This window comes from Mesoplodon mirus, assembly GCF_964341445.2.
Source record: "Mesoplodon mirus genome assembly, chromosome: 7".
Classification (NCBI taxonomy): Eukaryota; Metazoa; Chordata; class Mammalia; order Artiodactyla; family Ziphiidae; genus Mesoplodon; species Mesoplodon mirus.
The window spans coordinates 47,656,837-47,681,295 of record NC_138983.1 but is presented as its reverse complement, the minus strand read 5'-3'; the positions used below and the strand labels follow the sequence as shown (position 1 = coordinate 47,681,295).

The 24,459-nt window shown below is 37.1% G+C and overlaps 1 protein-coding gene across 3 annotated transcripts in view; it reads right to left on the bottom strand.

The window, feature by feature from the left end:
* CCDC90B (coiled-coil domain containing 90B) overlaps window positions 1–24,459 on the bottom strand; it is a 54,373-nt gene that overhangs the window by 2,947 nt on the left and 26,967 nt on the right. The window contains exons 2-8 of one of the 3 annotated variants that reach the window (XM_082627357.1): window positions 18,980–19,099; window positions 16,287–16,390; window positions 12,355–12,456; window positions 11,319–11,360; window positions 11,148–11,219; window positions 10,999–11,052; window positions 9,070–9,184 (exon numbers count right to left, since the gene is read on the bottom strand). In XM_082627357.1, coding sequence (XP_082483483.1) covers window positions 9,070–9,184; window positions 10,999–11,052; window positions 11,148–11,219; window positions 11,319–11,360; window positions 12,355–12,456; window positions 16,287–16,390; window positions 18,980–19,099 — 609 coding nt within the window. The remainder of the gene's footprint in view (window positions 1–9,069; window positions 9,185–10,998; window positions 11,053–11,147; window positions 11,220–11,318; window positions 11,361–12,354; window positions 12,457–16,286; window positions 16,391–18,979; window positions 19,100–24,459) is intronic. The other 2 variants (XM_082627358.1, XM_082627359.1) reach the window with 2 other exon arrangements.

The following is a 24,459-nucleotide window of genomic DNA, read 5'->3' as shown; positions in this document are numbered from 1 at the left end:
TGTTCTTTTTTTTGGCCACCCGATGCAGCTTGCAGGATCTTGATTTGTGAACCCAGGGTTAGGAGGAAGCTCCTGTGGTGGGAGCTCCAAGTCCAAACCACTGGACTAACAGAGAACCTCAGACCTCAGGGAATATTCATTGGAGTGAGGTCTCACAGAGTTCCTCATCTCAGCACCATGACCCAGCTCTACCCAATAGCCTACAAACTCGGGTTGGAAGCCTCAGGACAAACAACCAGTAAAACAGGAACACAATCCCACTCATAAAAGAAAAAAAAATGAGATGGCAAAAAAATATGTCACAGATGAAGGAGCAAGGTAAAAACCTACAGGACCAAATAAACGAAGAGGAAATAGGCAATCAATCTGAAAAAGAATTCAGAGTAATGATATTAAAGATGATCCAGAATCTCAGAAACAGAAGCATGGATTGAGAAAATACAAGAAATGTTTAACAAAGATCTAGAAGAACTAAAGAACAAACAGAGATGAACAACACAATAACTGAAATGAAAAGTACACTAGAAGGAATCAATAACAGAATGGAGGCAGAAGAACAAATAAGTGAGCTGGAAGACAGAATGGTGGAAATAACTGCTGAGGAGCAGAATGAAAAAAGAATGAAAAGAATTGAAGACAATCTCAGAGACCTCTGGGACAATACTAAACGCACCAACATTTGAATTACAGGGGTCCCAGAAGAAGAGAAAAAGAAAGGGTCTGAGAAAATAATGTGAGGAGATTATAGTGGAAAACTTCCCTAATGTGGGAAAGGAAATTGTCACCCAAGTCCAGGAAGCACAGAGAGTCCCATATAGGATAAACCCTAGGAAAAACACACCAAGACACATATTAATCAAACTAACAAAAATTAAATTCAAAGGAAAAATATTAAAAGCAGCAAGGGAAAAACAAAAAATAACATACAAAGGAATCCCCATAAGGTTACCAGCTGATTTTTCAGTGGAAACTCTGCAGGCAAGAAGGCAGTGGCAGGATATACTTAAAAGTGATGAAAGAGAAAAATCTACAACCAAGATTACTGTACCCAGCAAGGATCTCATTCAGATTTGATGGAGAAGTCAAAAGCTTTTCAGAGAAACAAAAGCTACGAGAATTCAGTAACACCAAATGCTAAAGAAACTTCTCTAAGTGGGAAACACAAGACAAGAAAAAGACCCACAAAAACAAACCCAAAACAATTAAGAAAATGATAATAGGAACATACATATCAATAATAACCTTGAATGTAAATGGATTAAATGCTCCAACAAAAGACAGACTGGCTGAATGGATACAAAAACAGGACCCATATATATGCTCACTACAGGAGACCCACTTCAGACCTAGGAACACATACAGACTGAAAGTGAAGGGATGGAAAAAGATATTCCATGCAAAAGGAAATCAAAAGAAAGCTGGAGTACCAATACTTATATCAGATAAAACAGACTTTAAAATAAAGACTGTTACAAGAGATAAGGAGGGACACTACATAATGATCAAAGGATCAGTCCAAGAAGAAGATATAACAATTATAAATGTTTATGCACCCAACATAGGAGTACCTCAATACATAAGGCAAATGCTAACAACCATGAAAGGAGAAATCGACAGTAACAATAATAGTAGGGGACTTTAACACCCCACTTACACCAAAGGACAGATCATCCAAACAGAAAATAAATAAACACAAGCTTTAAATGACACAATAGACTAGATAGATCTAATTGATATTTATAGAACATTCCACCCAAAAGTGGCAAAATACACTTTCTCCTCAGGTGCACATGGAACATTCTCCAGAATAGATCACATCTTGGGTTGCAAATCAAGCCTCAGAAAATTCAAGCATCTTTTCTGACCACAATGCTGTGAGATTAGAAATCAATTAAGAGGAAAAAAACTGTGAAAAACACAAATACATGGAGGCTAAACAGTGCACTACTAAATAACCAAGAGATCACTGAAGAAATCAAAGAAGAAATTAAAAAAATACAGAAACAAATGACAACGAAAACACGATGACCCAAAACCTATGGGACGCAGCAAAAGCAGTTCTAAAAGGGAAGTTTACAGCAATTCAATCTCACCTCAAGAAACAAAAATCTCAAACAATCTAACCCTATACTTAAAACAACTAGAGAAACATGACCAAAGAAAACCCAAATTCAGTAGAAGGAAAGAAATCATAAAGATCAAAGCAGAAAGAAATGAAATAGAAACAAAGAAAACAATAGCAAAGATCAATAAAACTAAAAGATGGTTCTTTGAGAAGATAAACAAAATTGATAAACCCTTAGCCACACTCATCAAAATAAAAAGGGAGAGGATGCAAATCAATAAAATTAGAAATGGAAAAGGAGAAATCACAATGGACACTGCAGAAATACAAAGGATTATAAGAGACTACTACAAACAACTATATGCCAATAAAATGGACAAACATGAAGAAATGGAAAAATTCTTGGAAAGGTACAATTTTACAACACTGAACCAGGAAGAATTAGAAAATATAAACAGACGTATCACAAGTAACGAAATTGAAACTGTAATTAAAAATCTTCCAACACACAGAAGTCCAGGACCAGATAGCTTCACAGGTGAATTCTATCAAACATTTTGAGAAGAGTTAACACCAATCCTTCTCAAACTCTTCCAAAAAACAGCAGAGGGAGAAACACTCCCAAATTCATTCTATGAAGCCACCATCACCCTGATACCAAAACCAGAAAAAGATATCACAAAAAAAATTGCAGACCAATATCACTGATGAACATACATGCAAAAATCTTGAACAAAATACTAACGAACAGAATCCAACAGCACATTAAAAGGGTCATACACCATGATCAAGTGAGATTTATCCCAGGGATGCAAGGATTCTTCAATATACGCAAATCAATGTGATATACCATGATAACAAATTAAGGAATAAAAACCATACGATCATCTCAATAGATGCAGAAAAAGCTTTTGACAAAATTCAACATCCATTTATGATAAAAACTCTCCAGAAAATGGGCATAGAGGGAACCTACCTCAACATAATAAAGGCCATATATGACAAACCCACAGCAAGCATCATATTCAATGCTGAAAAACTGAAAGCATTTCCTCTAAGATCAGGAACAAGACAAGGATGTCCACTCTCGCCACTCTTATTCAACACAGTTTTGGAAGTCCTAGCCATGGCAATCAGAGAAGAAAAAGAAATAAAAGGAACACAAATTGGAAAAGAAGAAGTAAAATTATCACTGTTTGCAGATGACATGATACTATACATAGAAAATCCTAAAGATGCCACCAGAAAACTGCTAGAACTAATCAATGAATTTGGTAAGGTTGCAGGATACAAAATGCACAGAAATCTCTGGCATTCCTATACACCACCAACAAAAAATCAGAAAGAGAAATTAAGGAAACACTCTCATTTACCATTGCAACAAAAAGAATAAAATACCTAGGAATAAATTCTTCCTAAGGAGGTGAAAGACTTGTACTCAGAAAACAATAAAACACTGATGAAAGAAATCAAAGATGACATAAACAGACGGAGAAATATACCATGTTCTCTGATTGGAAGAATCAATATTGTGAAAATGACTATACTACCCAAAGCAATCTACAGATTCAGTGCAATCCCTATCAAACTACCAATGGCATTCTTCACAAAATTAGAACCAAAAAAAAACCCGAATAGCCAAAGCTATCTTGAGAAAGAAAAACGGAGTTGGAGGACTCAGGCTCCGACTTCAAACTATACCACAAAGCTACAGTAATCAAGACAGTGTGGTACTGGCACAAAAACAGAAATATAGATCAATGGTACAGGATAGAATGCCCAGAGGTAAACCCACGCACATATGGGCACCTAATTTACGACAAAGGAGGAAAGAACATACAATGGAGAAAAGACAGCCTCTTCAATAAGTGGTGCTGGGAAAACTGGACAGCTACATGTAAAAGAATTAAATTAGAACATTACCTAATACTGTACACAAAAATAAACTCAAAATGGATTAAAGACTTAAATGTAAGACCAGACACTATAAAACTTTTAGAGGAAAACATAGGAAAAACACTCTTTGACATAAACCACAGCAAGATCTTTTTTGACCCACCTCCTAGAGTAACAGAAATAAAAACAAACAAATGGGACTTAATTAAACTTAAAAGCTTTTGCACAGCAAAGGAAACCATAAACAAGACAAAAAGACAACCCTCAGAATGGGAGAAAATATTTGCAAATGAAATAACAGACCAAGGAATAATCTCCAAACTATACCAACAGCTCATGGAGCTCAATATCAAAAAAACCAAACAATCCAGTTAAAGAATGGGCGGAAGACCTAAACAGACATTTCACCAAGGAAGACATACAGATGGCCAAGAAGCACATGAAAAGATGCTCAACATCACTAATTATTAGAGAAATGAAAATCAAAACTACAGTGAGGTATATCACCTCATGCCAGTCAGAATGGCCAGTATCAAAAAAGTTAGAAACAATAAATGCTGGAAAGGGTGTGGTGAAAAGGGAACCCTCCTACACTGTTGGTGGGAATGTAAATTGATATAACCACTATGGAAAACAGTATGGAGGTTCCTTAAAAAACTAAAAATAGAACTACCATACGACCCAGCAATCCCAGTACTGGGCATATACCCTGAGAAAACCATAATTCAAAAAGAGGCATGCACCACAATGTTCACTGCAGCACTATTTACCATAGCCAGGACATGGACATCAACAGATGAATGGATAAAGATGATGTGGCACATATATACAATGGAATATTATTCAGCCGTAAAAAGAAATGAAACTGAGTTATTTGTAGTGAGGTGGATGGATCTAGAGTCTGTCATACAGAGTAAGTCAGAAAGAGAAAAATACCGTTATGCTAACACATATATATGGAATCTAAAAAAAAAAATGGTACTGATGAACCTAGTTGCAGGGCAGGAATAAAGAGGTAGGCATAGAGAATGGACTTGAGGACATGGGGTGGGAGGGCAAAGCTGGGACAAAGTGAGAGTAGCGTCGACATATATACACTACTGAATGTAAAATAGTTGGCTGGTGGGAAGCAGCAGCATAGCACAGGGAGATCAGCTTGGTGCTTTGCGATGACCTAGAGGGGTGGGATAGGATGGAAGGGAGGCTCAAGAGGGAGGGGATATGGGGACATGTGTATGCATATGGCTGATTTGCTTTGTTGTGCAACAGAAACTAACACAGTATGGTGAAGCAATTATTTTTAAAAAATGGCAAAAAGAAAAAGTGATTTTATAATTATTAAACATTTATAAATAAAAAATGAAATTTTAATGGAAGCCCTTTAAAAAAAACTCAATGAGGTAGAAGAAAAGGCAGAGAAAGCATCAGGCTTTTTTTAAAAAATTAATTAATTAATTTATTTGTGTTTGGCTGTGTTGGGTCTTCATTGCTGCTTGTGGGCTTTCTCTAGTTGTGGCAAGCGGGGGCTATTCTTTGTTGCGGTGCGAGGGCTTCTCATTGTGGTGGCTTCTCGTTGCGGAGCATGGGCTCTAGGAGCACAGGCTTCAGTAGTTGTGGCACGTGGGCTCAGTAGTTGTGGCTTGCGGGCTCTAGAGTGCAGGCTCAGTAGTTGTGGTGGCCGGGCTTAGTTGCTCTAAGGCATGTGGGATCTTCCTGGACCAGGGCTAGAACCCGTGTCTACTGCACTGGCAGGCAGATTCTTAACCACTGTGCCACCAGGAAAGGCTCGCATCAGGCTTTTTAAATAGTTAATATACCACCTGCTCTCTATGTTACATCATTCTGGATAGAAAACCTTTCTGTTCTCCTTAAGAAGGTGAATTTGGGTGAGGCTTTTAGGGACTCCCTAGATTCTAGTCTGTTTAAACAGCCATGATTTTAAAATAGAGACTCTGAGATGAAGAGCAAACTTCTATGATTAAAGACACAAGAGGGACTTCCCTAGTGGCACAGTGGTTAAGAATCCGCCTGCTGATGCAGGGGACACGGGTTTGAGCCCTGGTCCGGCAAGATCCTACATGCCGCGGAGCAACTAAGCCCGTGCGCCACAACTACTGAGCCTGTGCTCTAGAGCCCCCGTGCCACAACTACTGAGCCTGTGCACCTAGAGCCCAGGCTCCTCAACAAGACAAGCTACTGCAGTGAGAAGCCCACGCACTGCAACGAAGAGTAGCCCCTGCTCGCCGCAACTAGAGAAAGCCTGCATGCAGCCAAACAATAAAAAAAAAAAAAAAAAAAAAAAAAAGACATGAGAAACAGCCTTTCATAGTTAAGGCTATCCTATTTTTAATGTGTAAATCTAATTATACATTATCCCATTTGGTCACACTACTTACTGAAACTTGATTAATGACAAGATCATTTCCTTAATTTTAAGAAATGGGATTAGGTCTCTCTGAGACACAGCGGGAAGCTGGACAGTTGAGGAGAAAGAATAACACTTAAACAGTTTCTTGTCTTGTTGCCACTGGTCAATTATACATTCTCTCATTTGATCCTGCTACTGCTTACCATGTTCCAGATAGTGTGCTAAAGAATTTCATGTATCACCTTATTTATCCATAATTAAAACCCTATGAGGTTGGTGATAGTATTCCCATCACACAGACGAGGTAACAAGCCCAAAGTTTTACTGCTAGCAAGTGGTGGAAGCAGGACTCAACACTATGTGCACCTGTCTCCAAGGTAGTTGCTATTACTCTTAAAAATAAAGGGTGGTGCCTTCAGAACTGTTAGTTGTAAATCCTCAGTGAAAAAAGGAAAGGAAGATAACTCTTTAGGTAAATACACTAGAAGAAGCTGAGTGGAATACAAAGCTCTTCCTAACCTGTGGTGCTTTGAGGTCTGTTTTGAAAGTGGGAATGAACACTGCAAACTGTGCTGATTTGGCATTTCCCGTTAGCATTCCTATTGGACAGAAGATTTCTGGTTCCAGAGACTTTGCTAGAATAGGGGTTTTCAAAACTTGTTTTAGCCTTAGAACCCTTTCTTCAAATGGATCTTAGATGCTAAGTCATTCAAGTTGAAGAGAGGAAGGGGGAATCGGGGTGTGCATCAGCTGAGGGCTAGGGGCTCCATCTCTACTCCTGCTGCTGCTTCAACATAATTAGGGCCTACCCAGAAAATCACTGATGGTATAAAGCAGCAATTTTATTTTGGACAATTCAATAACATATAATTTTTAAATGTGCCTATCTTTTTGACCCCAATTTTTAGATGTGCATAATCAATTTATTATATAGAAATACTAGCATGACGGCATAAAGGGGTGTGTGTGTATTTACTCACATATATATGGCTATTCGGTCCAATAGTTTTTTTTTTTTTTTTTTTAAATAAATTTATTTATTTTATTTATTTTTGGTTGTGTTGTGTCTTTGTTGCTGCACGCAGGCTTTCTCTAGTTGTGGTGAGCAGGGGCTACTCTTTGTTGCGGTGCACGGGCGTCTCATCGTGGTGACTTCTCTTGTTGAGGAGCATGGGCTCTAGGTACACGGGCTCAGTAGTTGTGGCTCATGGGCTTAGTTGCTCCGCGGCATGTGGGATCTTCCCGGACCAGGGCTTGAACCCGTGTCCCATGCATTGGCAGGCGGATTCTTAACCACTGTGCCACCAGGGAAGCCCCCAATAGTTTTTTTAAATAAATTTATTTTATTTATTTTTGGCTGCATTGGGTCTTCATTGCTGCACGTGGGCTTTCTCTAGTTGTGGCGAGCAGGGGCTTCTCTTGTTGCGGAGCATGGGCTCTAGGCACACAGGCTTCAGTAGTTGTAGCACGGGCTCTAGAGTGCAGGCTCAGTAGTTGTGGCGCATGGGCTTCATTGCTCCGCGGCATGTGGGATTTTCCCAGACCAGGGCTCAAACCCGTGTCCCCCGCGTTGGCAGGTGGATTCTTAACCACTGGTGCCACCAGGGAAGCCCACAATATTGTTTTAAATAAAAACAGTTGGGAGCAGAATGTCTGTTAATAGAGGTTTGGATAAATAAATTATGGTATTTTCATACAATAGTATGTTTTCTAGTAAAAAAAAAAGTCTATATATGTATTCATGTGGAAAGATAATCAAGACATTTGGTTAAATTTTTAGAAGTTGTACTCTGTACAGTATCATCTAATTACTGTTTAAAAAATCTGCAATGTTCACATAAAGAAGGAAAAGCCTAGAAAGATATATACTACTAATAGTAAATACATATGGGGAGGGAGAAGGCTTTCACTTTTACTATATTGCTTTTGAATTATATGAACAATGTAGGATGAAAATATATTACTTTTTTATACAAAGAAAAATGTACTACTTGACTAGGGCATTCTTTCTAACTCCTTGGGGGCTCTGTAAATTGGTCAGGTCACATGGTACTTGAGGAACTCAGTATGTGACAAATAATCTAATTTTGTGTAGTATCCCTGCTCTGTCAGTTGGATTCAAGATAGGAGGTAGTTTTTGCCCCTTTGCTTGCTGTGGTTTTTTTTTTTTTTTTTTTTTTTTTGCGGTACGCGGGCCTCTCACTGTTGTGGCCTCTCCCGTTGCAGAGCACAGGCTCCGGACGCGCAGGCCCAGCGGCCATGGCTCACGGGCCCAGCCGCTCCGCGGCACGTGGGATCCTCCCGGACCGGGGCACGAACCCGTGTCCCCTGCATTGGCAGGCGGACTCCCAACCACCGCGCCACCAGGGAAGCCCTTGCTGTGGTTTTTAATGGTCTATATCTATTTTGGTGATCTTTATCTAAAATTTTTCATTTTTTTCATTGTGGAATACCCAGTGTATCTTTGTATCGTTTTGTACTTGTGTTTATGTTTATCTTTGACATCCATATACTTTTTCCTATTAGGAGGATGCAGAGTTGCCTGTTAAACTTATATCCTAAATTTACTGCCTATTAAATTTACATTTTCCAAGTACTCCAGGGAACCAAACAATAAAGGAGATCTGTTACAGCTCCTCCTTTTTTTCTTCTGTGCCCCATGGCTACCTTGGGAGGTAGGAGCTAATAAGTCCGAAAATCAAATGACAGTAATTCCTTTCTCTGACAAACACAGCCTTACCTGCAAGGTAACGAATTGTCTCAAGCTTGTTAGACTCCATTAGGGTTTTTAAAGAAGCAATTTCAGTGTCAATTTTGTTACCGGTCTCTGAAATAATACCTCTGGTTTTGGTATCCTGTAGTAATTAAGAATAAGACAATTAAATTTTGTCCCTGTGTATCGTGGAGAAAAATGTTTACTTTAGAAATCCTCACTTATGGGCTAATTTTGTGTAACAAAAGTTTTAAGTGGGGAAACAGTAAAAAAGCACAGTGATATTAAAAAGAAAAAATAACACTACATGAATATTACAAATTGACAAAAAGTATTCCTTCTACTTTGATATTTGGAGACTATTTCTTAGGATTATCACATTCTGGGCACATTCTACTAAAAGCCTCACAGGAAGATACAGGCATACCTCATTTTATTGTGCTTCGAAGATGCTGCATGTTTTTTTAAACAAATTGAAGCTTTGTGGCAACCCTGAGTCAAATAAGTGTATTGGCACCATTTTTCCATGAGCATTTGCTCACTTCATGTCTCTGTGTCACATTTTGGTGATTCTTGCAATACTTCAAACTTTTTCATTATTACTATATTTATTATGGTGATCTGTGATCAGTGATCTCTGATGTTACTATTGCAAAAGATTACCATGCACTGACAGCTCAGAAGATGGTTAGCATCTTTGTAGCAGTTATTTTTAAATTAAGGTATGGATATTGTTTATTTAGATATAGTGCTACTGCACACTTAATAAACTACAGTATATTGTAAACATAACTTTTATATGCACTGGGAAACCAAAAAATTTGTGTGACTCACTTTATTTCAGTATTTGCTTTATTGCTGTTGTCTGGAAATGGACCTGCAATACCTCTGAGGTATGCCTGTATTTGAGACCTAAATATATGAGGATAAACTAAGAAGCAAAAATGTTAGTCACAGAACTATCACCTTATGTGTATAGTTAAAACTTTAAATATATTTTGCAAAAGGAAAAACCAACTGGGTTTATAATATGAACTGGCACCAATATTAAAGGAGAGGGCAGAAATGCTTGTTGGGTAACACTGAATGCTATATGCATAGGGACTAAGGGGTAGAAAGAGAAATAAGATGATATTTAGAGCTCAGAAATTAGCTGGGAGAGAATTTGTTGATTTCCTTGTTTATCTCCTTTATCTGGCCAAGAAGTTAGAGAAGGGAATGTAGGCTGCTTAGAACGGCAAATGGGACCTTCGCGTCTACTGAATTATAATCAAGAGTGATGTCTCTTATGTTAGACTGTAGACCGAGTGACTTTTAACTTTTAAGAAAAGGACTAGGCTGAGTCAGAAAGCTAGGTTTTACTCAGCCACAGAGATTAAATAATGATCACAATTTAGGATTACTGAGAGGTAAACAGTAGTTATGAGTATGGAGTTTAGAATCCAGGTTGACATCTGGCTCTACCACTTTTTAGTTGTGTGACCTTAACTTCCTTCTGCCTCACTTTCCAAATTGGTAGAATGGGAATAGAGTGCCTACCTCACAGAGAGGCTGATACGAGGATTAAATAAATAATAGACAAAAAAGGTAAGTAAAACAGTATCTAACATAAAAATTTTTTATTTGACTGAACCTAGGCATTCATTGAAATACGAATTGTGAATCCTTGTCTTTTTAAAAAAATAGTTCTCTTCCATATAAAAATAATTTAGTTAAAAAAAAGTATGCTACCTGGAAAGCTTGATTCTGACTCAGAAGTCACAGCTCAGGTTCTACCATCCACCTGGTAGCAGCTTCCCCCAAAGTACTGGTTAACTATAATAGCTATGAGGAAATCATGGATTCTATAGGGCTAGCTTGTTGAAGTCCAAACTTATAAAATGATACACATAAAGGCAGTTAGTTACATAAGGCATGAGAGCTATACAGAAGAGAAACTTTTACATAGCAGCTTACATTTTTGGTAAATTCTGTGGTTGCCTCCATAAGTTTCTTTTCTTGATCTGTAAACTAAACGATATGGTTTATCAAGAGGTTAAAAAAAAGAAGACTAAAAGGAATTAAAAAGGAGTAAGCGCAAAAAAGTACATTTAAAAGCACATTACCATATCTGTTACTCTGCTCCTTTCTAGGTTGATATCCAGTTTATTATCTGCTCTGATTCGACTGGTTTCATTCTTTAAAGAAAATAAAAATATTTAAAAAGTGATCTTATAATGAATATTTGTTCTGAAATTAATGAACTATTCTGAAGTGGGGAAAAAAGTTTCACTTACTATCAGTTGTTGCTTAACTTGTTCTAATTCAATTTTCATTTTCTAGGTATAAAGAAAGATCACACACAATTGGTGTTAAACCAAAAGTCCATATTATGATTTATTAAAAAAAATCTGAAACCCTGCATAAGCAAAAATTGGACATTCTGTGGATTTCTAATACATTATCTGATTAAGAATAAAGACAAAAAAAGAATAGTTCATCGTATTCAGAAAATAATTATGAACATAACGTTAGACAATGTATTTATGTTTCAATATAGTAGTCCCCCCGATCCACTGGGGATATGTTCCAAGACCCCAAGTGGAGGAAACCTCGAATAGTACTGAACCCTATACGTACTATGTTTTTTCTTATACTAATGGGTAGGTAGCATATACAGTGTGGATACACTGGACAAAGAGATGATTCATGTCCTGGGGGGAATGGAGTGGGACAGTGAAAGATTTCATCATGCTACTCAGAACAGTGTGACATAAACATATGAATTGTTTATTTCTGGAATTTTCCACTTAATATTTTCAGACTGCAGTTGACCACGAGTTAACTAAAACTGTGGAAAGCGAAAATGCAGATAAGGGGGGACCTACTGTATTCTACTTTAAAAAAAAAAGATTGATATTCTAAATTTTAAAATATTTTAAGCTAGTGGGTACAAAGTTCTGACTGAATTACAGAAACATTTTTCTCTTAAGTGACAAAATAATTATTACAGAACCAAAAAAATGGAAAATGCCACATTACTGTCAGTTCTGAGAATATTATTCTGAACTACACTAGAAATTTAATAAAATATATGTAGCTCAAAGATTTCCTTTTATGTGACCTGTATAAGATACAACTGTCATTCTTTAGTATGTAAGAAACTATGATGTATACATAGATTAGGTATGGTCAAACATGTATCTTTTATCTAAAAACTTGCTAATAATTATTTAATAACCACATGAAATTGTTTTGGGGTCCTTTTCTTCACCAAGTAGGATACTTATGAAATCAGTTATTTTATTAGTAATAAATTGAGACTTGTATCACCTGGTTCTCTGCTCGCAGATTTGCAAATTCACTTTTCTCTAGGATGACCATGTCTTTCCTGATGGAGTCCAAATGAGCCATTAACTGTTGTACTGTTATTTCCTAAAATGCAAAATTAAAATAACCAAGTGATGCCATCCCCTTGCATGGAATTGTTCATGAAACTTTAAAAAAATTATTGTCTTGCTACAAGGTATAATGTTGCTTGGCTAAGTAAAAAACAAAACAAATGAAACCTATATATCTGAAATATCAAAATTAAAAGAAGTAGGAGATTCAAGGAAGAAAAAGTATTTCCCAGTGAAGAGAAACAAATGTCTAGGTCTTTTCAATGAAAGAATCCCAATTAAATGCTTACTTAACCTCCAAGAGTTCCTCAGCAAATACTCTTTATTTATTTTTTAAATATCTACATGGGAAAGTTTTTATCTTTCATTGCTTTACTTTTTTTTTTTTTAATTTTTATTTTTTGGCTGTGCGGCATGCGGGATCTTGGTTCCCAACCAGGGATCGAACCTGCACCCCAGGCAGTGGAAGCACAGAGTCTTAACCACTGGACCGCCAGGGAAGTTGATTTTGAAGGATCTTCTACCATCAGAAATTTCTAGGATACTGAATAAGACTTAGAAGTCAGGTAATAAAATAGAAGTATGGTTTAAATAATTGTCAGTATAACATAGTTTGGTTTAAATTCCTGAGTATCTTTCCTATATTTGGCACTACAAAGAATTTGTGAAAGAAAAGGTGGCCCCTATCTGATATATATATATATTTTTAAGTTTTTAGTTAACACCTCCGTCACCACACAAGTTCTTTCTTTTTTTAAAATTTATTTTATTTATTTATTTTTAGCTGTGTTGGGTCTTCATTGCTGCGTGTGGGCTTTCTCTAGTTGCAGTGAGCAGGGGCTACTCTTTTTTGTGGTGTGTGGGCTTCTCATTGCAGTGGCTTCTCGTTGCGGAGCATGGGCTCTAGGTGCGCAGGCTTCAGGAGTTGTGGTGCGCGGGCTTCAGGAGTTAGCGGGCTCTAGCACACAGGCTCAGTAGCTGTGGTGCACGGGCTTAGTTGCTCCGCGGCATGTGGGATCTTCCCAGACTAGGGATCGAACCTGGGTCCCCTGCATTGGCAGGCGGATTCTTAACCACTGCACCACCAGGGAAGCCCTATCTGATAGACATATAAACTTTTACTTTGCTAGGGAGGGTTTTTGTAGAAATGATTTAAAGCAGTCTTACAAGGCAATATAACTTTCACCACTAAACTTCTCAAATCGTGTAGCTTGCTGACTCATCTTTTATCTCTTTTTAATCAAAAGAAAAAGTAGATGAAGGTGTAACCTTGAAAAAGACCCTCTATAACAGGGTTTATAAACAAAACAGAAAAACCCAAACAAGAACAGAATGACTAGTGGAACTCCCATTTTGTCATAGTTTGTGGCTAGGAGTGCATTGTTGGGGTTACAGTCCTCCACTGACCACAATATGGGTGAGAAAGGCTATTTCAAAACTGCCTTGACATTTAGAAAACAGAGGCTATAGTAGTTCCAGATGCATGGCTACAGAATAACTCAGTCTTCAAAGGGTCTGGAATGCACACATCTTCTCCAAAAACAGCTCTCAGATGGCACAGCCACATAGACTGGAGGTTAAAAATGTGAGTTCTGGAGTCAGGCTGCCTGGGTTTGAATCCAAACGCTGCCATTTACTATGAGCCTTTGGGCACGTTATTTAGCTTCTTTGACCTCCTCTTTGCTGAAATGGGAATAGTAACTACCTATACCTTATAGAGTTGTTTTGAGGATTAAATGTACTGTAAGCATGTAAAATGCTTACAGTAATACTTGGTGCACAGTTAGCATTCGATGAATGTGATGAGACAGGTGTCTAATGGCTGAAGCAGGACAGTGTGACTCCAATGTTTTGATGTGGAGGGAGTTTTGCTTTAAATATTATTCCTATCATAAAATTAAAAAGTTATCTTTTACTGTGTACAATAGACATCCCTGACTCTAATGCCTTCCCTAACCCTCATCTATATTATTGGGGAGGAGGTTCATTTTCTTTTATGCAGTTCTGCTTGAAATATTCATGAGAATTACCTCAGAAGTCATACAGAAGTGGCCTCTAGGGGTTGTCGGTCTTGTTCCCCCCAAATATCATTATGAAGGAGTTCTAAGACATTAACTATAATATTATTTTTGTTTTGAGTCTTTAATAAAATGTTATTTTATTACCAGAACTACATAGAGAAGGGTAGAAAATGTAACTACATACTTCTTATAGACTCTGAACTTGAGAATAAGGAATTACTGTGACTCTAAACTCTATCTCCCTTTCCGCCTTTAAATAGTTTGGGACTCAAAAAGCCTATAAGATAGCACGTATGTCCATCTTCAAAAACTTTAAGTGGAAAAATATAATCCAGTCAAATCTATTAAAAGTGTGATCATTGTAACTATTGTGGAGCCACCAGAGAATATGAATGTTATTCAGACTATAAGCAAATTCAGAATATAACCGAATTCTCAGACTGAGCACACTTGACTTAGCATGGCTCTTTCTGAAGTGATCAAGTATGAAGCTTGTTTGCCTCATGGCCTATGGCTCAAGGATGGAATGGGATTTTGATTTCATACACCAGTAATAAAAAACCCAAAAGTTCAGTAGTAGTGTTCCTACATCCAATCCTACATTTTAAATGTAAGATTAAATGGCCCTGGCAGCATAAAAATTCTGCAAACAACAGTTTTAATTCACTGATTATGTTACAGAGCAACTTAAAAATCTGATTTAAGAGTACCATTAACTCTTTCAGAATAGCTCAAAGGTTTGGGGGGGATTAAATGAGTGGCTTTTTCTTTGGTGGATTTAATAGTCTGTTATGATCCTGAATAAATTTAGCTAAAATAATACACATGCAAATTTAAAGTTAAGTTAAATCTAGGGGCTGAATGCTTTTAATGCTAAATACATAATTAATTGGACATTACAGTAAAAATCTTCTAAAAATTTTGCTGTTTCATGACCTTTAATGACATTTTATGCAAGAGCTCCTAATTTTATGTAAGAAAGAAATCCTAATATTTCTCTGCTGTGAATATTTATCTGAAGAAGAAATCCTAAATTTTAAAAATTAAAAAAATATAACCAGAGAAAGAAAACAGATTCTTAAACACAGTAATTAATTCATGATTGACAGATTATGAATTATTATTCTACAGTTAAGTTCATTTAGCTTATTCTATCCTTCATATAAAATTATTGCTTTTTGTCCATAGCACCACAATGACAACTCTTGCAAATTACTGAACCTCTCTGATGCTTTCTTCAGTGGTAAAATAGAATAATTCTACCTACTTTTCAAGGTTGTTAGAGAGATTAATAAGATCATATATGAGCAGTCCCCAGCACTGCCTCTCACTTCTTAAGTTCTTAGTAAATGGTATTACTTGGCATTTAAGGATTCACGTATCTGGTCAGATTAAAGCATCTTAGCCAGGTGATTTATGAACTCCTTCCCAGCCATGTATGTAAGTCCCTTCCAGCTTTCCAACTTTGTGAAAATTAACCAGAACATACACATGACTGCAGTAAACTGGTCAGCTCTTCTAGTGTGGTGGGCTTTCTATGTGGAAAAAGTTGTTTCACTAACAACCTACCACCATCCCATGACTCAAATAATATAATTATCTTACACAATGAAAGATCTGACAAAAGTTTACTCTGTGTTACCATAATTTTGTGATGACTATTCTAACTCCTCAGTCTCTCTGGATACTGACTTTGCTACACGTTTTTTTGTTTTTGGTTCCTTTAGAGAGAATAATAAGGAAGATGCAGGTGTGTTTAGAAGGGGGGTGGGTAAACAGAGATGCAGTTATGAAAAAGATTGTCTAATGAAACTGTCAGAAGTGATAAAAATGAAAACATTACCTGTTGAGCTTGAGTGACCATCTCCTTATAGATAGTATCGAGGCTGACATTTGATAAAATGGTTAATGCTGATACAATTGTTTCTGCTTGTGCTTTGTCAAATCCTACAAGCGGCAAATAGGTATTTACATTTTTTAAAAAGTGCACATCCTTCTCAAAATAGACAGCTAGAATAATTTCTATCATTTAAATTTTCATGCAGTTGACTCTTTAACACATGGATTTGAACTGAGTGGGTCCACTTAGATGTAGATTTTTCTCAGTAGTAAATACTACCATACCACACAACCTGTGGTTCGTTGAAGCTGCGGATGTGGAATTGCGGATACAGAGGGCCACTATAAAGTTACATGCAGATTTTTGACTACACAGGCAGTCGGTGCCCCAACCCCTGTGTTGTTCAAGGGTCAACTGCAGTCTTTAAAAAAAATGGTTATAATAAAAAATCGATACATTATGCTAAATTACTCTCAAAAAAGCACTCTCCAGTTTTAATTCCACTGATCCATTTCCCCACATTTACATCAACATGGGTTTACTAGTCTTTTTTGAGTGTATAATTGGCATTAAAATGGTATTGCATTATTATTTTAATTTATACTTAAAATTTGCATTTCCTTGATTAAGCATCTTTACATATATTTATTGGTAATTTATTTTTCTGTGAGCTGTTTATGGCCTTTGTCCATTTTTCTATAAAACTGCTTAACTTTTCTTATTGATTCATATGAATTCTTTGTATATTAAAGCAATAGGCTCACTGTCATATGTGTTGCTAACATTTTTAATCTTACGGATCATATCCTTTGATACACAGATTTAAATAAATATTTCTGTAGTAACATCTGTCAGTCTTTACTTTTACTTTCATTGCTTTTGAGTTTTGTCTTGCTTCCTTACTCTAAAAGTCAAAAAATATTTCTATATTATAATAATTTTTGTAGTTTCTTTCTTTTTTTTTACATTTAGCTTTTAATCAATCTGGAATTTATTTTTCAGTAAGGGAATCTAATCTATTTTTTTCCAATGGCTAGTCATTTATCATAGCTCATTTATTAAACAGTTCTTCCTTTCCCTAATTTGTAATGCCTTCTTTATTGCTTTCTAAGACACACGTTTCTGAATGCCATTCTATTGCATTAAATCAACTCTTCTATTCCTAGTTTCATATACTTTAAATAACTGTTTTGACATCTGGTAATTTTTTGTGACTGTTCTTTGATTTTCTTTTTTTCTATTCTTAAACATTGTGCTTGTACTTCCACATAAACTTTAGTATCAGCCTAGAAACTACAGTTGTTTTTTTACATAATTGGAATCATTCTGCACATGTATCTTGAGCATTTCTCACATCAGTAAATATTCTTCAAGCTATACCATTTTCGTGACTAAAATATTCTATTTTATGGATGGCTCATATTTAAATAGTGACTTTTTTAACATCTTTATTGGAGTATAATTGCTTTACAATGGTGTGCTAGTTTCTGCTTTATAACAAAGTGAATCGTTTATACATATATCCCCATATCTCTTCCCTCTTGCATCTCCCTCCCTCCCACCCTCGCTATCCCACCCCTCTAGGTGGTCAAAAAGCACCAAGCTGATCTCCCTGTGCTATGTGGCTGCTTCCCACTAGCTATCGGTTTTACATTTGTTAGTGTATATACGTCCATGCCACTCTCTCACTTTGCCCCAGCTTACCCTTCCCCCTCCCCATGTCCTCAAGTCCATTCTCTAGTAGGTCTGCGTCTTTATTCCTGTCTTGCCCCTAGGTTCTGCATGACCATTTTCTTTTTTAGATTCCATATACATGTGTTAGCATACAGTATATGTTTTTCTCTTTCTGACTTACTTCACTCTGTATGTCAGACTCTAGGTCCATCCACCTTACTACAAATAACTCAATTTCATTTCTTTTTATGGTTGAGTAATATTCCGTTGTATATATGTGCCACATCTTTATCCATTCATGCAGCTCAATATCAAAAAAAAACCCAATCCAAAAATGGGCAGAAGACCTAAATAGACATTTCTCCAAAGAATTGCCAACAAACACATGGAAGAATGCTCAACATCATTAATCATTAGAGAAATGCAAATCAAAACTACAATGAGGTATCACCTCACACCGGTCAGAATGGCCATCATCAACAAATCTACAAACAATAAATGCTGGAGAGGGTGTGGAGAAAAGGGAACCCTCTTGCACTGTTGGTGGGAGTGTAAATTGATACAGCCACTATGGAGAACAGTATGGAGGTTCCTTAAAAAACTAAAAATAGAACTACCATACGACCCAGCAATCCCACTACTGGGCATATACCCTGAGAAAACCATAATTCAAAGAGTCATGTACCACAGTGTTCATTGCAGCTCTATTTACAATAGCCAGGACATGGAAGCAACCTAAACAGTGACTCTTAATTGTTCATAATGGTGATGTTCTCTTTTTTGTTGTTGTTCTATTTTTAATTTTTTTATTAGTTTCTGCTTTATAACAAAGTGAATCAGTCATACATATACATCTGTTCCCACATCCCTTCCCTCTTGCATCTCCCTCCCTCCCACCCTCCCTATCCCACCCCTCCAGGCGGTCACAAAGCACCGAGCTGATCGGTGATGTTGTCTTGACTAGGTAAATTGTTATGAGTGCTGTTGATATTCTCCTTTCAAAAGGGACCCATGTTTCTCACCATGAGATTCCAAGTCCTGAACCAATGCATGCGTATCAAATGTTAATTTCCTTTGTTCTAAAGGAGTTATGTCCACTGGCCTCGTATCATATTGTTCCTTGGTTGCGGTGGTGAAGAAATCTGAAAAGAGAAGGCAGTTGTTTTTGTAGTAACTAATAGAAGCGTCACATTTTAGCTTCCAAAGCATTTCCCCCCATCTATTTGTAATACAGTTCCAGCTCTTCTACTTGGGAATTCTGTAATTTCAAGCAAGATAAAGGACTTATCTGAGCCCCTGATTCTTTTTTTTTTTTTTTTGGCCACGCCGTGCAGCATGCAGGATCTTAATTCCCCGACTAGGGATCGAACCCATACCCGCTGCATTGGGAGGGTAGTCTTAACCACTGGACTGCCAGGGAAGTCCCTGAGCCCCTGATTCTTTTATTTGAAAAGTCTCTAGCATTATTCTGTACATAGTAAACATTCAGTAAATGTTTGCTGTCTTTTAGTATTCCAAAATTTTAAGAGTCAGTCTAACATCATAACATAATATACATCAAAAGCTTTGGGTATTGCTGGCACATCTGTAATTACTGGAGAGCAGAAACTGTCCAGCAACTCTCCTTCTTGCTCAGAAGTTTTTCACAGAGCTGTGATAATTTTTATACATATACCCCCATCTAAAGTAGCTTTCTGTCCTCCCACTCTTATATATCCACAGTTTATTTCCTACACAGTTCTCAGTTCTAATCTGAAATTATCTTGTTTACTGCTTGTCTCTCTGAACCAGAATGTAAGTGCCATGAGGCCTGGACTGTGTTTTTCATCTGTATCTTTAGCACCTAAGACAGTGCTTGGCAAATAGTTGGCTCACAATATTTTACTGTTGAATCAATCAGTGAATCGGATTTTAAATCCGGGAGTATTTAGTGGTATCAACACTAAAGACCTAGGACGTTGTTCTCATTTTTGAAATAAATGTCCTATTTCAATAAATTCCCAAGTTTTAACCTAGACACAGAATGGTTCTTTTCCATCTACTGCTGATGAATTTATTAAAAAGTATTTTCTCTGGGGGAGAACTCTGTCTATATACAATTTTATTGCCATTACTATGTATTAAGTAAAATAACTGCTAATTAGTATAAACTACTAATCAAACACAAGGTACTATACTAGATACTTTATATACTACCAAGGCATCGTGGTATTATTCACCTTTTTATTTATTTATTTTTAATTAATTTTTTTTTTTTGCAGTACACGGGCCTCTCACTGTTGTGGCCTCTCCCGCTGTGGAGCACAGGCTCCGGATGCGCAGGCTCAGTGGCCATGGCTCTCGGGGCCCAGACGCTCTGCAGCATGTGGGATCTTCCTGGACCGGGGCATGAACCCGCGTCCCCTGCATCAGCAGGCGGACTCTCAACCACTGCGCCACCAGGGAAGCCCTATTCACCTTTTTAAATCAAGCCTAGGAAAGGTAAAACCTAAGGTTTTGCCTAAGGTCTTGCCTAAGGTCATAGAGTCTCTGGCAGAATCAGGATTCACATCCAGGTCTTCTGACTCCAAATCTCATGCTCTCTTACCCCATGCTGTCTTTTTTATCCTAAGCCACTTAAGACATCTAGATACTTAAAAGACAAAGCTGCAACCTTAGGTATTACTTTTCTGCTAGTATAGTGTAAGGCAAATGTGATTCCTTCCTATATAACTTTCTAGTCAAGAAACATCTGAGTGCCAGGCACTATGTTAGGCACAGTGATGAGCAAAACCAGACATAACAGATGTCTTCATTGACTTTATAGACTAATAAACAGGAAACAGATGTTTTTTTTAAAAAATCTAAACATAAACTCTAAATTCAAATAATGAAAGAGTAATGTCTAGTCCTTTAGATTAATTCATTCAAGTACTCAGATGAATTCTGGTTAACCAGAAATAAAAGGAAGCAGATGTAAAGGTGGATCAATTTTGAACACACACACGCTCATTAGCACAGAGGTCAGCAATCTTTTTGGCTTTGAGTGGCATCTAGAAGAGTTAAGCAATGTGCCTGTGGGTCAATATTAAACCTAAGGAGGGAGAGAAAAATAAAATTATAGGAAAAAGAGAGGCAGATTTCTATAACAACTGCATTAGGAACAATGATTGGTACCCTTAGTTACCTATCCTTGATTAGAAGTTGATTCAGTTGATTAGAAGTTCAGTCTTTTATTTGGGGTTTAGGGGGAAAAATCAGTAATAATATTTATACATGTTACTATTTTCACACCTATTACTTTATCCTTAAAATTCTCATGTTGTGGATGAGGAAAACTGAGGCTCAGAGGAGCTAAGTAATTTGAGATCTTATGGTCTCAGAGCAAGGCATATTAGTACACAGTTCCTCTGACTTCAGTCAACAAACTTTGAATACCTTCCACAAAGAGAAGCTTCCTACTTGTTGACTGAAAAAAAAAAAGTGCAACCTAAAAGTTCAGAATTATGTTTTATTCAGTGGATTTTCTGAGGACTTAAGCCTGGAGGACAGCCTCTCAGATCGTCTGAGACTGCTCCGCAGAGGTAAGGGAGGAGCCAAGATATACAGGAGTTTTGCAACAAAAACCAGGTAGTTGGAACATCAAAAGATTACTGTTAAAGAAAACCAGACATCTCAAGTTAATGAATTTAGCGCTTTTCTATGTATGGGAAGATGCAAGGGTCTGGGCTCACTGAAATCATTCCTTTGATATGCACCTTAACTATCTAGGACCGGTGTCTTGCTTTTCTCCATCCTGAATCCCCTCAGAGTGCATAGCTGAGGGTGGCTGCAGTGGCTGGTGGCTGCAGCATCCTTCATTTACTGATATGGCAGGCAACATTTTTCATCCACAGTGCCTCGCCTTGCTCATAAATCCAACTATCATTTGGGAAGCATTTCATGACCAATTTTGTCCCATGGTGCTAGGAGGGCTCATTCCTAGATCAGGTGAAGATTCTGTTGATAGGCTATACTCAATGTGTTAATTTTTGGATTAGGCCCTGTTGATAATCTGAACTTCTCTGGATCACCTGTCTTACTAGTCTGTTTTGATCCAGGAAATGTTTTCCCTTGTTGCTTCTTCCCATAACTAGAGTTGTACTATTACAGTTATTTTATGTAGGTTATGTATATATAATCAACGGTCTGAAGACTTTTAGCCATCATTAATTTTGTTGGAGACCTGGTTACACATTGGGTAATGCAAGAGACAACAATTTTTTTTTCCTGGCCACGCTGTGCAGCTTGTGGGATCTTCCCCGACCAGGGATTGAACCTGTGACCTCAGCAGTAAAAGCTTGGAGTCCTAACCACTAGACCACCAGGGAATTCCCCAGTAGACAGTAATCTTATAAAACAGACAGGATGTAGGTAACACAACTAGTACAGCTTTATACATTAATAAAGTCACAGTACAGCAGAGAGAGACAGAAAACATAAACAAATTGAAAACAAGGAGAAATTAAAGCAATGATTAGTATAACTAGTTATAATCTGGTTGCAATAAACCATCAAGTTCACAGGGGAGCCAGCTGGAGAAGCCAAATTCTGGAAGGATCAGGCAGAGAGAAAGTGATATATATTTCATCTTTTACAAAGGTATACTTTATCAACTTGTTGTAGGTCATAGCATAAGAGGAAAGCTTTTCCTGTTTTCCTGGAAAACAAGGATTAAAATCCAGTGTATTTCAGGAAAAGTGATAAAATTATAAATCATATTCATCAGTTCATTTAGTCTCATGTAATTAATTCCTGAAGATCTGAATGCAGTCATCAGGTCTCCCATCCGAATTCTGTAATTTCTTACCCAGTTCAGTGGTATGATCTGAAAATTATCAGAAACTTATATTTGTCAAAAAGTCCTTTTTACGAATCTTCCTTAAAATCTTCATTTTATAAAAGCATCAAACAATGATTGTTTACAAACGACAAGACTTAAAATGGCACGGTTAAAGATCTGATTACAATGCAATTGACAAGAAACTTGGATACTTCTGTGCCACACATTTTAAGATAATTAGACTTATGACTGATAACATTATACCAGGGCACATCAGATTTTTAGGCATTCCATATAAATTTTGGAATATCTGTATTAATGACATTTATCTATACACTACAACCTATGGTTCATTTCCAATCACTTAATGATGCTTTTCAAGTAATTTAACATACCAAATATGACTAATTAGTTTAATATTCTTCTCTGAGATGTCTCAGGGTTCCTTCAAAGCATCCCAGAGTTAGCTGGAGGTCAAAAGAACTTTAGTTAGAATTTCATATTTGGGGGACTTCCCTAGTGGTGCAGTGGTGAGGAATCCGCCTGCCAATGCAGGGGACACAGGTTAGATTCCTGGTCTGGGAAGATCCCACATGCCGTGAAGCAACTAAGCCCGTGCACCACAACTACTGAGCCTATGCTCTACAGCCTGTGAGCCACAACTACTGAGCCCACGTGCCACAACTACTGAAGCCCGTGTGCCTAGAGCCCTGCTCCACAACGAGAAGCCACCGCAATGAGAAGCCCGCACACCACAACGAAGAGTACCCCCCACTAGAGAAGCCCGCGCACAGCAACGAAGACCCAATGCAGCCAAAAAAAAAAAAAAAAAAAAAAGATGTTAGCGGAACTATTAAAAAAAAAAAGAATCTCATATTTGGGAAGTTTGTCAAAAACATCAAAAAGGTTTCAAAACACTTGGTCAAATAGGATCATAGGTCATTGTGAAACAGTACTTCAAAAAACAAATACAGATCACTTAAAGGCAAAGAAATTCACACAATCTGTTACCAATAGCAATACTCCAAGAAAACTTTGTTCTCTTAACAAAGAGAGGAACCAAATCCAGTTTTGCACCAGCCTACTTTTAATAACAAAATCCATTTACCTAATTAAATTTAATCTAATCCCAGCCTGACTATGTACAAAACTCCTTTTTCAGGGCTCCCTTTCTACATACCTTCTAAGACTTTTTGTATACGTATTAGTTTATCCTATATTTTTCCATCCAAAAATAACCAGTTCTAGGACAATCATTTTTTCCCCTTAACAAAATGTATTTTCATTCCTCACACCTTCTTTTGCTGAAAACATCCATCCTACTTTCCTTGCATATTGAAATGTTTCCCTTATTGTTTTTAGTAACTTTAATTACATGTGCCGCCTTTAACCCTTAAAAACCTTACTCTCTACCAAAAATCAACAATCAGCAAGTAACTGTAAACTGTCATACCAGCATTTCCTTATTGGAATACCCTATAACCTCTAGAAACATATAATATAATTTCTTTCCTCAATGTGGTATAAGATATGGGCCTAATAAACCCAAACATCTTTAGTTTCCCTCTCGTAAGGAGACAAAAGTAGGTAAATTTAGATCTGTTTAGCAATTACTGTTCCAGTATTTTATATTTGAAATGACCTGGATATTCAGTGAACTGCCATCATTTAATTTAACTTAGCAAAACTCAACTTACCAAA